Source organism: Wyeomyia smithii, chromosome 2 (genome assembly GCF_029784165.1).
Source record: "Wyeomyia smithii strain HCP4-BCI-WySm-NY-G18 chromosome 2, ASM2978416v1, whole genome shotgun sequence".
Lineage (NCBI taxonomy): Eukaryota > Metazoa > Arthropoda > Insecta > Diptera > Culicidae > Wyeomyia > Wyeomyia smithii.
In genome coordinates, this window is record NC_073695.1 from 121158532 (window position 1) to 121174848 (window position 16317).

The 16317-nt window shown below is 41.4% G+C and overlaps 1 protein-coding gene across 2 annotated transcripts in view; it reads right to left on the reverse strand.

The window, feature by feature from the left end:
* The window catches only part of LOC129720439 (tyrosine-protein kinase Abl), a 62377-nt gene extending 49555 nt beyond the window's left edge, over positions 1-12822 (reverse strand). For both annotated transcript variants that reach the window (XM_055671923.1, XM_055671922.1), the window contains exon 1: positions 11810-12822. In XM_055671923.1, coding sequence (XP_055527898.1) covers positions 11810-11984 — 175 coding nt within the window. In that variant the 5' untranslated portion in view covers positions 11985-12822. The remainder of the gene's footprint in view (positions 1-11809) is intronic.
* Positions 12823-16317: the final 3495 nt, after the last annotated feature.

Below are 16317 nucleotides of genomic sequence, written 5' to 3' on the forward strand. Positions count from 1 at the left end.
TTACGTAATTTGTGTACGACGCCTTTCTTGAAGAGCCAGCCTGGCGAGTCTGAGTCGACGTTTGGGTTTCGGAGAGATCGTACACCGACGACGTCTGAGAAATGCCATCCGTCAACTAGAATATGGCCGATCAGAGAGCAGGTTCCGCCATTAGGGTACTGCCATGTGTGTTTCCGAATATCCCTTCGTAAAAATTCACGAACCTCAGGCCATTTTTATCACTGGTAGCATGGAGGCTGTGCATACTAGAGTTCCAATGACTGTATGGAAAAAATTTCATCTTCGAATTTCAAAAACCGACCATGTATATTTTGTTCATTGGGCCAAAAAAATGATCTGTGAAAAATTTCAGCTTAATCGAACATGATTTAGGGGTGCCTCAAAGCGCTCAAAGTTCGAATGTTATCTCGAAAACAAATTTTTGGTCGAAAATTCTATCGACCTTCTGGGACTTACCCGTTTTCTGGGCAACCGAAAGCCTAATATGGAATATTCTAAAACTGGCTTATGGTCATTTTCACAGCTCGTTCCAAACCAGATGTAAATTATTGTAATGTTTATTAGATATCTTAAACTTGATTTTCATTAGGGTGATTCATTTATTTTCAACTAGGGTGGCTCCCAACACAATAAAAGCTTAATTTGAAGTGGTTTAGTAGGAAAAATGCTCATATTAATTTTTAGTAAAGCGGGCAATGTATGCAGTTTGCGAGGATGCGAAAATGAACGGGAATAGAAGGTGTGACTTTTAGGCTTAGAAAAAAAAAATTTCCCTCGTCCAGGCGGGACTCGAACCCGCAATCTCCGTTGTCTCCGGCAAGGTGTTTTGGCCAATTAAACTACTGGGAAAGGTATAAATAGTTCTAAACCAAAGTCGAATCACCCTCTACTATTGTGTTCCCGTATCTCAGCACGCCAACGATGAACTGCACACACTGCCCGGTGGGAGTTTATTTTTTATAACTGAAAGAGTGATCTCTTCACGCACACAGTGTATAATGACTTATTATATCTACAGCGGCGCAAGCGATGAGACACCTCAGTCGGTGGCTAGACTCCGAACGCGTATCTCGGAAGAGCTCCGTTGGCTAGATTTACTTTACGAACTAATTTCATTTTTGTCATATGACTTACATTTTAAGTTTTAGTAAAGCGGGCAATGTATGCAGTTTGCGAGGATGCGAAAATGAACGGGAATAGAAGGTGTGACTTTTAGGCTTAAAAAATTTTTTCCCTCGTCCAGACGGGACTCGAATCCGCAATCTCCGTTGTTTCCGGCAAGGTGTTTTGGCCAATTAAACTACTGGGAAAGGTATAAATAGTTCTAAATCAAAGTCGAATCACCCTCTACTATTGTGTTCCCGTATCTCAGCACGCCAACGATGAACTGCACACACTGCCCGGTGGGAGCTTATTTTTTATAACTGAGAGAGTGATCTCTTCACGCACACAGTGTATAATGACTTATTATATCTACAGCCAGCGTTGCCAGGTATCCAGATTTAGCTGGATTATCCAGATTTTTGAACATGTATCCAGGTAAACAGCTTTGATGTCCAATTATCCAGATTTTTCATGGATGATCCAGATTTTATCCAATTTTATTTTCTCTGTTCCGCAAAAAGGTCATCACTTAAATTTTGGCGCGAAATTTTGCAATTTTGTCACCTCAAATTTTGCGTACCCCAAGACTTTTATCCGAAAATTTAACCTTTCACCCCACGAAATGACTGCCAGATTTTTTCTAGATTTTTATTTTGCCTTTTCCAGATTTTTAAAAAAATGACCTGGCAACGCTGCTGGCGACACACGCTGAGAAAAACCGCGCTGCTCCTGAGACGTGGTGACCAACCACAGGGCTAGTGCTGCTGCTAAGGAAGGACGACTGCTGTTGTCGCTGTCTAGAACTATTATGAGCGGCTCCGGCTGAAACAGGCTCTTATATAGGCCAAATAGCATGTTTTCAATTGCAAGGTATATGATTCTGTCGACCGTGCTTGGGAAGCAAGCATAAAACGACCAATCAGAGGTCGAATTTTTCGTATTGACAAGGCTTGACTATTTTCAATAGTACAATAGTGTGAATAATAAAATTACAATTATCTTACTTTGGGAAGAATCTTAGAAGATTTTCCAATCTATTGCTGCAAGAACGAAGGAAATCCATCGAATACTAACCGATTTATAAGCATTTGAAATTGGACATATTTTTCACTTTTTTCGGTTTTAGATTTTCATTTCACATTCCTATGTAGCCGAACTTCCTGAGAGAAGTATTCTACTTCAAAAATCTTAGCAAAAATGAGATTTCAAATAAAGTTTGTTTTTAAAAGGTATCAAACAATCGTTTACAATTTCATCATCAATTCGCATTAAAAACGGATTGAAAAACAAAACTTATTCAAGTTTACTCCAGAAATTCATGATCGATTTTTTGTAGCAAATGTTAGCAGAAGAGAAGGTTTCAGGGTTTTTATGCGATTGGCCTTAGATCCGCTGACAATTTTTCGTCAAGCCCAAATAATGTAATTCCCTTCTGTAAAACTTTGCTTAAGATCGCTGATCACCGCTGGTGTCTGACTTCTAGAAAACTTCTAAATCACCGCTTTTGCTACATTTCATTAGAAACTGAAGAGTCCAATACTTTTAGTTTGTTGAAGATAAAGCTGCGTGTTCGCCAGGCAGGTTTTGGAGCATTTGAATGCTTACGTAATTAATGTAAAATCGTGGCCACGACCCAAGTTACACTGACTAAGTTTTGTTAATTTATTTATTTCCGGTCGCATTGATTTACGGTTTTTTTTATCAATTTACAGGTTTCAAAGTTTTTTGTCAATAAACAAAGAAAAAATCAAGCAACTATCTGCTTAGTAGTAAACTCACTAGCAAAAAAAGACATAAGACGAACAAAATATTTCTTAATTTTTTGTTTACTAAATAAGACAGCATATATTTTTGACAAATAATTTAAGCAAATAATTTGATATTACACGGCAAGCAAATATTGGTCGTTATTTCAAGCTAATATTTGCTTCGTATAATGCACACTTTGAAGCTGTTTCACACTTCTACGACGTAAGTTTCGTGTTTTGATACGATATTAAATTTTACTGCAATATGGTATGGAAAATTTTTTTAAGGAGCTCGGGATTTCCGGGATCAAATCAATATTTCTATTCCCGGGATACGGGAATCCCGGGAAAAGGTAATTCTCGGGAAATCGTTCCCGGGATTGCAAACCCTAGTGCTAGCCGCTACGATCCTACTTATTCCCTCAGTCACTCGAACTATAAACTGCCAATCCAATAATCCATTGACGCTTATTCTATTGCACGGTTGTGCGGACAGGATCTGCTATAGAGATTGATTACTGTTATAGCCTGCGCGATCGAGACCGAGCCTAATTTCTACTTTTATAATGAATTTTAACTCGACAACAGCGCTGCAAACTTTGACTATCATAAAAGGATTTTTAGTTAAAATTGAAATCTTTGAATTTTTCAACGAACGGACTGGAAATGAGAGAGACTTTCAGCTCCAATCAGTTAACAGTGATTGTTGGCTAGCAGCATTTCTGTGATTTTGCACACGCTGTGTTGCTTGAGCGATGTTTATGCGTTGATTTATGGAAAAACTCATTTAAGTCTCTGAAAAAGTCATCTCCACATGGGGCACCAAAATTCACAGGAATGGTTAAAAAGCTATAATTTTTCTATTTCTAGTTTGAGGTCTAGTTGCAAGTGGTCTAGATGCAAGTGGTAAACACAGGTTACCAGTGTAAGCAGAATGTGCAAAATGCAACTAGCACAGAGGCTATTGCTTCTAATGTGTCAAGGAATGTTATTTTTTGTGGCGTACGTACGTACGTACTGAATGTACATAAATGAGTTTGTCAAACCCTTGGCCTGCCTTGCAACAATGCAAACCCGCAGCATCGAGCATCTCGCACATTTCTCCCATGCAAAAAAGACAATGGACAAGGTGTACCTAATTTACCGTAATATATAACAGGGTCTATCCAAGCACTTCTCAACGGTTCAGTTGCAAAAATATTGTTCCACATCAATGGACCATAAGACGTGGGTTAGAAACGTGACACCCGTGACACTCAAAGTTTGTTCACGATTCCCTGGCCGGATTAGTTTAGAGTGGACTGTATACGGTTGATCGATCGATGGAATACACGTGATTAACACTTAGCAAACTATCTTTATTAACTTTAAATTTAAATTTGATCGCGCGAACTACGAACTGAACACTTCAATGGTCGTACATAGAATGAATGGGAATAGCATCGATGAATCGGTGCTCACCCATCAAGCTGCTAGGTAGAGAGGGATGTATGTACTCAATTTGCCTTGTCTATGAATTCGCGTTCTTATTGTTGCTGTCGTGACGGATGGAACATTCTCCCCCCGGGTTGAAACTTCGTATCAACAAAGGACCGGGGCAGAGCAGACGTTGTCCTCGATTGGAATTATCGAGACCTTGTTGATTGGACGACGGTATGTTGCTCCGTTGGAAAATACGTCAATGGCTCGCACTAAGCCGTCGTCACCAGGATACACTCCGGTGATTCTGCCCAGTTTCCAGCTGAGCGGAGGTTGCGTCTTATCGTGGAGAAGAACGACCATGCCAGGTCGAACGTTCGACGTTGCTCTGGTATGCTTCTTACGTGGTTGGAGAGAATTAAGGTAGTCCCTTGACCACGCTCGCCAAAAATGCTCACGCATGAGCTGGAGGTGTTGCCATCTATCGAGTCGGTTCACCTTGGTGTCTTCTAAAGATGGCTCAGCTGGTGCAGACAACGGTCGACCTATGAGGTAATGAGCTGGTGTTATTACCTGTGGATCGGCAGGATCGTTGGACAAACTGAACAACGGACGAGAATTTAAAATGGCTTCTATTTCGGCTAGAATGGTTGCCATTTCTTCGTAAGTGAGGTTTGCATTCCCTACGACTCGCTTCAGGTGAGTTTTCATCGCCTTGACCGCCGCTTCCCAGAGACCACCGAACTCTGGTGCGTCTGGTGGGATGAAATGCCACTGTATCTCGCGTACTTCACAAAACTGCTGGATTTTCTTCACCTCTTGTTGATTCTGAAACTGTCGGTACAACTCGTGCAGTTGGTTGCTTGCTCCATGAAAGTTGGTCGCATTGTCAGAGTGAATTTGCTGCACCATTCCTCTCCGACTAATGAACCGTTTCAAAGACGCCAAGAAGGCATCCGTTGTTAAGTCGGACACAATCTCTAAATGTACAGCCTTTGTCGCCATACATACGTAAACTGCGACGTAGGACTTAACAAGCTTCGGACGATAAGAACCTTGCCTCACCATGAATGGACCGGCATAATCGACGCCAGTAACTGCGAACGGTGGTGATGGCACAATTCTCGAGGTAGGGAGATTTCCCATTAGCTGTTTGGTTTCAACGGGTTTTGTTCGGAAACATGTAACGCACGATCGTGTTACTTGTCGCACAGTTGATTTAGCATTTAAAAGCCAGTACCTTTGACGAATGATGCTGATCAAACCGGCCTGGCCGACGTGAAGATGCTCCATATGCAAAGTTCTAATGAGTTTTTTCGTTACAGGATCTTTATCGGGAAGTATTAACTGATGTTTTGCAGCAAACGGCAGTACTGAGCGATCTAATCGCCCTCCAACTCGTAGTAAACCGTTTTCATACACTGGACGCAGGTTACCAAGACGCTTGCATGTTTGGTTGGAAATCACTCGCTTAATTTCGTCCCCAAGATGTGCTTGTTGAATCGCCTTGACGATTGCTTCGGATGCTTGACGTAGTTCTTCGATGGAAAGATGTACTTGCTTCACACGATTAGACTTTGGCCGTTTGCAATTTCGAATAAACCGTAGAACGTAGCACATGGTGCGCTGGATTTTCCGAAAAGAACTGAATTTTCCGAAGAATGGAAACGAATCGTGAGCTGACATGGTTATGACGTGGACTTTTAGTTCGGGAAGATTCTCCAAAATCTCTTCGGTGTCTTCAACGTCATATTCTACTTCACACAGGAACCTTGGACCGCTCCACCAGAGAATATTTTGTTTTAAATCTTCTGGCAGCTTTCCTCGAGAAACGATATCGGCGGGATTATTGGCCGAGCAAACATAACTCCATCGATACTCATTAGTATCCTTTCGTATCAAAGCAATCCGATTCCTTACGAACGTCTGAAGTTGATCTAACGGTTTCTTCAGCCATGCCAGAACAATGGTGCTGTCCGACCAGAGAACAACTTCTCGAAAGTTCATTCGAAGCGCGGGAACGACCTGGCTGATCAATTTCGAAAGCAGCTGAGCGGCACAGAGCTCTTTACGAGGAATGGAGACATCGTCTAATGGGGCAACCTTTGACTTGCTGCATAGAAGACGTAGGTTGGCGGATCCATTGGTGAAAATACTTCTCAAGTAGACGCATGCACCGTACGCCACGTTCGATGCATCGGAAAAACCATGCAACTCATATGCAATCGCATTCGGGAACATAACACACCTTGGAACGTGAATGCGTCCAAGGTCTGGAAGGGATGCGCGCAGAGTAGCCCAATTTTCGCGGATGGTTTCGTCGATGGGATCGTCCCATCCAGCTGATATTTTCCAAAGCTGCTGTACCAAGAGTTTGGCCATGACAATTACTGGTGCAAACAGTCCGAGTGGATCGAACAATTTTGCCACCTCGGAATAAATCATTCGTTTCGTGGCTAGCTCATCATCCGGAAAAGAACATTTCGGCGGATTGGCTATCATGAGGACGTCGCCGTCAGGATCCCACAACAATCCAAGCACCTTTATTACTTCATTTGCTCCGTACTCATGAAAAGGAACCTTCCTTTCTCGGTCGGCTGGTGGAATGTGCTCTAGAAACTCTGCCGAATTGGAGCACCATTTGTGAATATGGAAACCACCTCTGGTTAGCAGTTCTTTTAATTGACGTTGGCTTTCGAGAGCTTCTTCCAACGTGTTAGCGCCAGAAAGCGCATCGTCAACGTAAAAGTCCTCAGTCAAGATTCGAGAGCCGATGGGAAACTCGGAACCTTCTTCCTTGGCAAGTTGTACCAAACACCTTGTTGCTTGGTATGGCGCACAAGCTGTTCCGTAAGTAACGGTATTAAGCTCGAGAACCCTTAATGGATGTGACGGGTCGGACCTCCAAAAGCATCGGAGGAATCGGCGTTCTTCCGGCGCAACGAACACTTGCCGGTACATTTTTTCTATATCGCTTGAAAATGCATAAGCGTACTTACGGAATCGCAGCGTAATAGAGAATATGCCATTCTGTACAACTGGTCCTACTTGAAGAACCTCATTGAGCGATAGTTTTGATGGGTCCATTTTGGCACTAGCATCGAATACGACGCGGCACTTCGTGGTTGAGCTTGACGGTCGTAATACTGCATGATGCGGCAGATAGTACGTATCCATATTACCTGGATCCTCAGCTTCCTTAACTTCTCTGCAATGGCCGAGGTCTTCATACTCCCTTATGAAATCGTTGTATTGCTGCCTCAGCTCGGGATTACGCTCCAATCGTTTTTCTAACATAAGGAATCGCTTGAGTGCCAAAGAACGGCAATTATCCAACCGGTTGAGGTTTTCTTTAAACGGTAGTTTTACAACAAACCTACCCGTTGCATCGCGCTTGTACGTCGACAGGAAATGGGCTTCACAGGACAGCTGTTCGGATGAAAATGGAGATGCGTTTGGTACTTCCTCCACCTTCCAAAATTGATGCATCATTTCCTCGATGGAATCGATCGAAGCATGGTTGACGTGTTGAATAGCCGCATTCGAAATGTACGGCTCGTTTATTACTCCAGCTACCACCCATCCAAGATGAGTTTCTCGAAGTTGTGGTAAATTGTCACCAAGACTTATTTGATCGGGCTTAAGAAGATCAAAGAACAATTCTCCCCCGATTAACATGTCAACCTTTTCTGGCTGGAAGAAATGTGGATCGGCGAGTAGAATGCCTTCAGGAAGTTCCCAGGAGCTGAAATCAATCGTTCGGTTAGGAATAGTTCCAGTTACCTTGGTTGTAACCAGACACTCGATGTTGGCTTGAAAGTCTCCGTAGCTCGATTGGAATTTAACGAACACCTTATCACGAGCTAGACTTCTCAGGGCATTGATTCCAGTGATTGATACATTTGCTGGCATTCTAGAACAACCGAGGCGGGTTGCCATTTTCTCGGTGACAAAGTTAACTTGAGACCCACTGTCAAGTAGGACTCGACAAGGGTGGGACTGGTTATGTTCATCAATGGCTTGAACGACAGCAGTCAACAGCAAGACGGTCTTTGATGTTGAAACGTGATTGCTTGAGCATGTAGTGGATACTGGTTTATCCACCACCGAAACAGAAGGTTGAACAACAGGTGGTTGATTATTCGCGACAGGTTGCTTTGGCGCGGCAATGTCGGCCTTTGAATCCTGACTGCTGTTCCTTTCAGCATCATCGTGGAGAATGGTGTGATGTTTGCGGCTGCATTTTCGACACGTGTTGTTAGACGTGCACTGTTTGGATTGATCCCTTCCGGAGGCAGTTGAAGCACAAACCCTTTGCTCGAACCTTTTCTGCCCTTTGAGTTGCTGTCAGCTGCTTGAATTCCTCACATTGGAAGTTAAGATGTGAACCTCCACAAAAGTGGCAGGAACCTGAAGACTTGCTGGAACTTGAAGTAACTGCGTTAGTCTTGAGCGATGGCATTTTGTTGTTGACTGGTGAAAACTTTGATTTTACGGCGGTTCGTTGGGAGAAAGCTTGCGACGATTCACACTGCTCCAGCACTTGACAACTGGTTTTGAGAAAGGAGATTGTTTGTTCGTATTTCGGGAGCACACCTCTTTGCTGGATACGTTCCCAAGCCATGCGGGTCGAATTATCCAAGGCACTGACGATAAGATGCACCACGATGTGCTCGGAGATACCCGTTAACTGTTGTTTTTGGTACCGTAGGCCTTCAACATGACCGGTTGCTTCAGTTAGCAAGCAATTCTTTGAATGTTGCTTGAGACATTTTTCTTAGGGTAAGCAATCCTTGAATGTGTGACTCAACGATTACACGTGTGTTTTCGTAACGGTCTGTTAGCACCTTCCACGCTTGCTTATAATTACCCTCGTTGATTATTTTTGCATCTAATATACCTGCTGCGGATCCAATCAATGCTTTGTCTAGGTGGTACAGTTTTAATGACTCTGAGTCCCTGGACTGTGCCATCAGGTCTTGGAAAATCGCCTTGAATTTTGGCCAATTAGCATAATTACCGTCAAATGTAGGAATAGGTGCTTTCAACGGCTGCTGCTGAATAATAACCTGTGGGGAAACAGATGACCTCACGGTTTGCATTTGAGTAGCAGCATTGATTCTTTCCTGGATGTGATTCGACAACTCGGTATGACGATCCTCAAAAGTGCAGTAAATTTCATCTTGCTCATCCGATGCTTCATCAGGAATCAAGGCCATGATTTCACTATGGAAGTGGCTAAACTCGCTGTAGATTACAACTAGTTTCTTCTCCGCGCACTGCAACTGGGCTAACGTCATACTACTCTGCGTCTGCAAAGTCAACTGAATCCTCACTAGCTTCTGTTCGATCTGTCCTCTCTGCCGGAACAAGCCCTTCAATTTTCGCATCGACTCCAGCTCCATTCCCTCCTCCCAATTGAATCCGTGAAATGAAGCGGACGAATTGGACCTTGAATGTTGTCCGGTTGGAGTATTACTGTTTCGGCTTCGACTCAGAAGTGGAACATTCTGACCTTCTTGCAGTTGGTCCACTTGGTTTTGATTTTCTAGCATATTTCTTACTGGTGAATGTTCTAGCGGCATTTCGAAACTTCTCACTTTACTACTTTTTTGTTCGATGGTCTTTTCTCACACAGTGTTCGTATCGAGACTCTCTTTCACACAAAAACGGCAACGTAGCACACGCGCAGCAAAACGTCCTTGAACACGTTCTCGCTTGTATCGACTCGCAATTTCACCTCGCGACGCGCACGCGACGACTGTACTTCGCGACGGCTGTACTTTTCGATCTGCTGTTTTATCACGTGTTCTTGGAATGATTCCTTCTTGGAAGGAAACCTTATATGAACTGGATACCGATCCTTTGAGTCACTTTTCATTCACTGTGCTATGATCCGGCTCGAAGGACCAATTTATGTTCCACATCAATGGACCATAAGACGTGGGTTAGAAACGTGAAACCCGTGACACTCAAAGTTTGTTCACGATTCCCTGGCCGGATTAGTTTAGAGTGGACTGTATACGGTTGATCGATCGATGGAATACACGTGATTAACACTTAGCAAACTATCTTTATTAACTTTAAATTTAAATTTGATCGCGCGAACTACGAACTGAACACTTCAATGGTCGTACATAGAATGAATGGGAATAGCATCGATGAATCGGTGCTCACCCATCAAGCTGCTAGGTAGAGAGGGATGTATGTACTCAATTTGCCTTGTCTATGTATTCGCGTTCTTATTGTTGCTGTCGTGACGGATGGAACAAATATCTTTTTATTGACTAATACCGCTTTTATCTTGGTTATTTCATGACAAAAAACTTGTTTTACTGCACCTGAAATGGCATATCATTTATTAAAAATGGAAAACGCTTCAAATTAGGAAACATTCGTACAATACGTAACACGAGGCCGTCACGCAAAACAGCGTTACGCGGGGGTGAGGGTATTCAAAAAAATTTTCGCCGTTCCCCAAGGGAGTAACTCTGGGCTTCTTCTAACCATAAAGTTCTTCGATGATGTCGCAGCTAATCTTGAACTTTGCTATCGTCAAAAATTATTCCGACAATCAAAAGCTAATTGCTGGACTGACTGTAACACTCCGAATGATTTAAAGTGTCGGCCAGTGTACTGTAAAAATATTTCACAGCAGTAGCAATCATATAAAAACTACTTAAATACGTAGGCCTCGTGTCAGTGCAATAAATCACTTTACTAGGACGTATGAATAAAAGCGTTTGCTTTATTCATTCCATGCAAATATTAGGAAAGAAGCAGAGTAAACTCTATGAATAACGACTTATTGTATAACTATCTTAAAAATTGATTTTTGGAATGCATCGGAACAATATTATTCGTTGTGCTAGGCTAGTCGACCTTGATTTTTCATGAAAGTATTTAAAATAGTGAAAGTCGTTGTACTATGTGTTGGTTAGACCAAAGAAAGCTTTAACTGCAAGCTGCCCGTCATGCCAAATAATTTACATTGATTTTTTTTTCTTCATATAAATATCGAGTTTATTCTGCCTACACAGGTTTTCCCAGTAAACAAATTTTAAAGATTAGTCTTCTTTAGTTTTATTTTTGTGAAAAAAAGGCTCAGCCCAGCCAATGCAACAAACACTTTATTCAGTTAGTTTTTGGTTACTGAGTCAACTACTAGAATAATACATGAATTAAATTAAACCGGTTAGCTGTTTGACTTTCGATGTGCATCTTTGGTGTAACAAATGAATTTACCCACAACTAAATTTTTGCAACAATCATTATCAATTACATGTAATTTTTGTTGTTACCAGATGTATCAACAAAAGACAAAAGGCTGACAAATGTAATAGCCAAATATATTTTTAATAGGCCATTTTTACATGTTACTTACATTTACTTTTAAAGATATCTCGATTGTTTTATAAATAGTATAAATTTTTAATTCAAAATAAACCAACTGAACCAGAATTATTGATCTATTCAAAAATCATGCTAATTATTAACTTTTACAAAAAATATTTATATGGGATATCGAGCCAACTCACCATTATGCTCTGTAAAAATGTTTGATCCAAGAATACGCGAGTCCTTGGGTACTCGAGGTTTATTTCGGCTGGATCGAATTGAGCTGCCGGCTCCCAGCGTGGAAGCGGAACCAAGTTGTCCTCCAGTTGGAGCACCACACCCAGAAGTTCGCTCCTTCACCTGCTGAGCTCCCATCGTCTGGCACGTTTAAAATATTTCAAATAGGCAAGCTTAATCTTTGAAGTGTAAATTAAACAGCAGTATAAACACCGGAAGCAAACTTCCTAAGCATTCCAAGATCTGCCCGTAGCCCTTTCCAAATTATTCAAAAACTGGTGACGTTTGAAACAACCATTTTTGATTGATTATGACTTTATTAATGGTGATTTCGATATACTTTTTGGAGCACAATTTTCACTTCCTCCAATTATTTTTGTGCTCCGTCGTTTATTGAGCATACACACTGACGCATCCATACACAAACACAAATTCTTTTCTTTATATTCCTGCAGCTTCATATACATCAATATTGAAAGCCACTTCTTCCCCTCCAGAAGAAACCTTCTGTCTGGAAGTGAACTTTTTCTATTTCTAAAACCTGGATTATGACAAATAGGTATTTTCTTCCGCACATAGAGCCATCAAATTTTAATTTTCACTTTCACCACATATTTCCCCACGGGCCGGTTTGCAAGACGCAGCAATGAAACTTATAGAAGATATTTCATACTTTTGACTATTAATCGAAAATTCACTTTTCATCACTGTACATACGCAATCTAACACTGTAAATTTTCGTCCAGAACGCCATTTAACATTCCCTGCACATTAATGTTTTAGGCAATCACTACATATTCAGCAGTATGAAAAGAAATATGGTTGCGATACCCAATTAAATCGCGAAGCAAAAGTAGTACCATTACAGAGTTAGTTGTCCTCTCAATTGGCTATCGCTTTGCAGACTCGATGAGGAAACTGTATCAAGGAAAGAAAAAACTTTCTGCTTCTTCTTTACTACTGCTGCAGTTGCAATTTTTTCGACCAAGGTATCTGATGAAGTAGGTATACCAAAACATAGAAATCTTCAGGCCGGTACATACTACATGTAAACCGGGCTTAACGATACGTTCCGCTGTCCACACGCTCGTAAATAATAAGTCATGAACTGAGCAACTTTGACTCAGTTTAGAATGATGTTCGTAGGCGTCAAAATGAGTAGAAGTCTCGCGTAATTTTTCAAATCGGCAAATCTAATAGCGAATTTCTTTATTCCCCTGCGTCCGGGCAAATTTTCCGAGCAATAAAAAACGGCATCGCGATTTACGACGCAAATAAGAAAGAGATGCCAGATAATTGTTTACGAACTAAGCATTTTACAATGCGCTTCGGGCCAGCTAGCTGGCATCTCTATTTTATTTGCTTTGCTCCGTTAGGAGCTAACATCACTGCGGATCCGCAATTTGCGGGCCCCATTGACAGATGCTATGTTATGCGTATGAAAAGTGGCGGTGATATGCTATCTCGTTTACACACACGCTGAGATGTTAGTCCTCGAAACATGGCGGGATGCCAGCTAGCTGCTTCGGGCAGAAAGCCAGGTCAAAACCGAGCGAATAAAGAAGGGTTTTGACAGCAGTTAGTGTGCTTCCAGGTCAAAACGAGGTGAGCTGGTGGAATAAAGAAATTCGCTATAACATTTGCATCGAACTGAGAAAATAAACTTTGAAATGTTCCACTCAACATTTCAAATCCTATTTTAAAACGAAACAATATTTATTTAAGAGCCAGTTTGCGAGAGGCGCAACCACCTTTCTGAGAGACGTTGTTTTGATGCTCTCCGATTGAGCTGCGTTTATTTGTCTATTCAAGGTAGGAAGTTTTGCATAATTTCAATTTTAAAACTGCCTAAATGATATGTCCAAAAACCTTCAAATACTAAAAAGTGCAATTACTCCTGCTAGACTTGATGGATTTTTCTGAAAATTTGTGGTATCATTCTACACTAAGAGTAATTCAAAATGCATGGTCACAGTATATGGCAAGAAGGTAACATGACGAAAAAATATGCATTTTTCTTCTAAAAATTGTCAATTTTCAGGGTTCTGAAAAGAAAAATGCATTTATTTCGTTTTTGCCATATATTAAGCCGTATGAATAAAAGCGTTTGCTTTACTCATCCCGTGCAATTCTTACGGGAGAAGCAGAGTAACTTCTTTTATTCATACGGTCTATTGTGACCATACGTTTTGAGTTACTCTTAGTGTAGAATGATACCAATTTTTTTTCAGAAAAATCCATCAAGTCTAGCAGAAGTTATTGCACTTTTTTGAATTTGGAGGTTTTTATACATATCATTCTCAAGGGCCGTTTTACCCCACTTCACCTCAATGAAAAAAATTAAAATTTTGCGAAACTTCATACCTTGAATAGACAAACAAACGCTGAAAATTTCAGGCCAATCGGAGAACATCAAATCAACATTCCCCTCTAGCGAACTGGCTCTTAAAGAAACACTTTTAAACAGTACTTCTAGCTGTTTTAAATTTCTGCCTTGAAGATTCTGATTATGGAAACATATAACAATAAATGAGTTTTTAGTTATACCACAGATAATAGATATCCAAGCTAGAACAAAAAACTCTAGAGATCGCGTGTAAGATTTAAAAATCTTAATCGTTTGGAATGCTAACGACATCTTTCTGCATCTTGCGACTTTAACTACTTTAGTGATGGCAGCGCTGGATTATAGTCAAAGCTGCCAGACGCATGAAAATTCTCACAGATTATAGAGTCGCTGTTTTTGCAAAGATATAGCACTGTTTTTGTGAGGTTTGTGTAATTTTTTTTATTTCATATCCACTCTAGAACAAACAAATTTATCGTAAATATAGACTGGGATTGAATAAAATTATCGATTATATAAAAATTACGACTGCTCCAAATTTCTACATTAAAAAACGGCAACCCTTTTTATTGCAATAATATCGATAAGAGAAAACTATCGATTTTATCGAATCATTGACCACTGATGGCCCGAATACACCAGGGGGCTTTTGTGGCTGTCAAACTCCATACATTTTCCATCTACCACTCATTGATTCTGGTACCAGCGTTTCTGGTACCCACTTTTTGGTTGGTTTGCCCTAAAACAAGTGAAATAGAGTAAACCTCCCATTCTTTCGGTAGACTTATTCTCGAGTAAATGTCGTTTTAGATGAAAAAAATAAGAGCTCAACATTTGTTTTCAGTACAATGTGCACTTTCAATGAATAAGATAAGTTTTGTAAGTATTTGAAATGAAATATCACCGCCGTGATGAATATATGATTGGTAGGCAAAATGTTGACGTTTATAGGCCCCTGGAATACACACACGGTGTGACAACGCCTTTCTAACGAAAATTGTCAGTACCTTCTTGAAACCTTCTGATGTGCCTTCTAGCATCTACCACCTTCTACCCGTCTACACGGAAGGCGCAATCACGCCCTCTGAAACCTCGTCGTGTGCTAACCTTTTTGTCGTCATGCCACCCAATTCATGTTTGTTTATGTTTGTTGGAAGAAAAAATAAAGCAACACACTTTTAGAACCACCAGCAGGCGGAAAATGATACAACACGGCGTTGACAGCGCCTTCGCCAAAAAAAGGCGACACAAGACCGTGTGGAAGGCACGATGTGTCTACATGGAAGGCAGTCAACTATACGCAGCCGAAGGCGGCGAACGACTACCTTCTTCACTAGAAGGCACAGCTAGAAGGTTCTGGCTGGAAGGCTTCCCAACGGAAGGCGCGTTTACGCCTTGTAATTTGTATGGAGAAGGCATCATTACGCCGTGTGTGTATTCGGGCCTTGAGTGTTCTTAAGGCCCGAATACACACACGGCGTGACAACGCCTTTCTGACGAAAATTGTCAGTACCTTCTTGAAACCTTTTATTGTGCCTTCTAGCATCTGCCACCTTCCACTCGTCTACACGGAAGACGCAATCACGCGTGTGCTAACCTTCTTGTTGTCATGCCACCCAATTCATATTTGTTTATGTTTGTTGGAAGAAAAAATAAGGCAACACACTTCTAGAATCACCAGCAGATGGAAAACGATACAACACGGCGTTGCCAGTGTCTTCGCCAAAAGAAGGCAATACAAGACCGTGTGGAAGGCACGATGCGTCTACACGGAAGGCAGTCAAGTACGCAGCCGAAGGCGGCGAGCGACTACCTTCTTCACTAGAAGGCAAAGCTAGAAGGTTCTGGTTAAAAGGCGTCCCAACGGAAGGCGCGATTACGCCTTCTAATCTGTATGGAGGAGGCGTCATTACGCCGTGTGTGTATTCGGGCCTTTAGTGCCACCCTGGGAGGGAGAAAGGAATACTACACTCAAAACAGAGAACACGCACATGCGTCGTTTTCTGATAGCGTGTAACTGTCTTCTTGCTGTAACGTATGCATGACTCAAACGAAATTTCTAGTAACATCAGGAATACTGCATGTGCAAATTTTACAGACTAATTTTTCGAGTCTGTGTTTTTT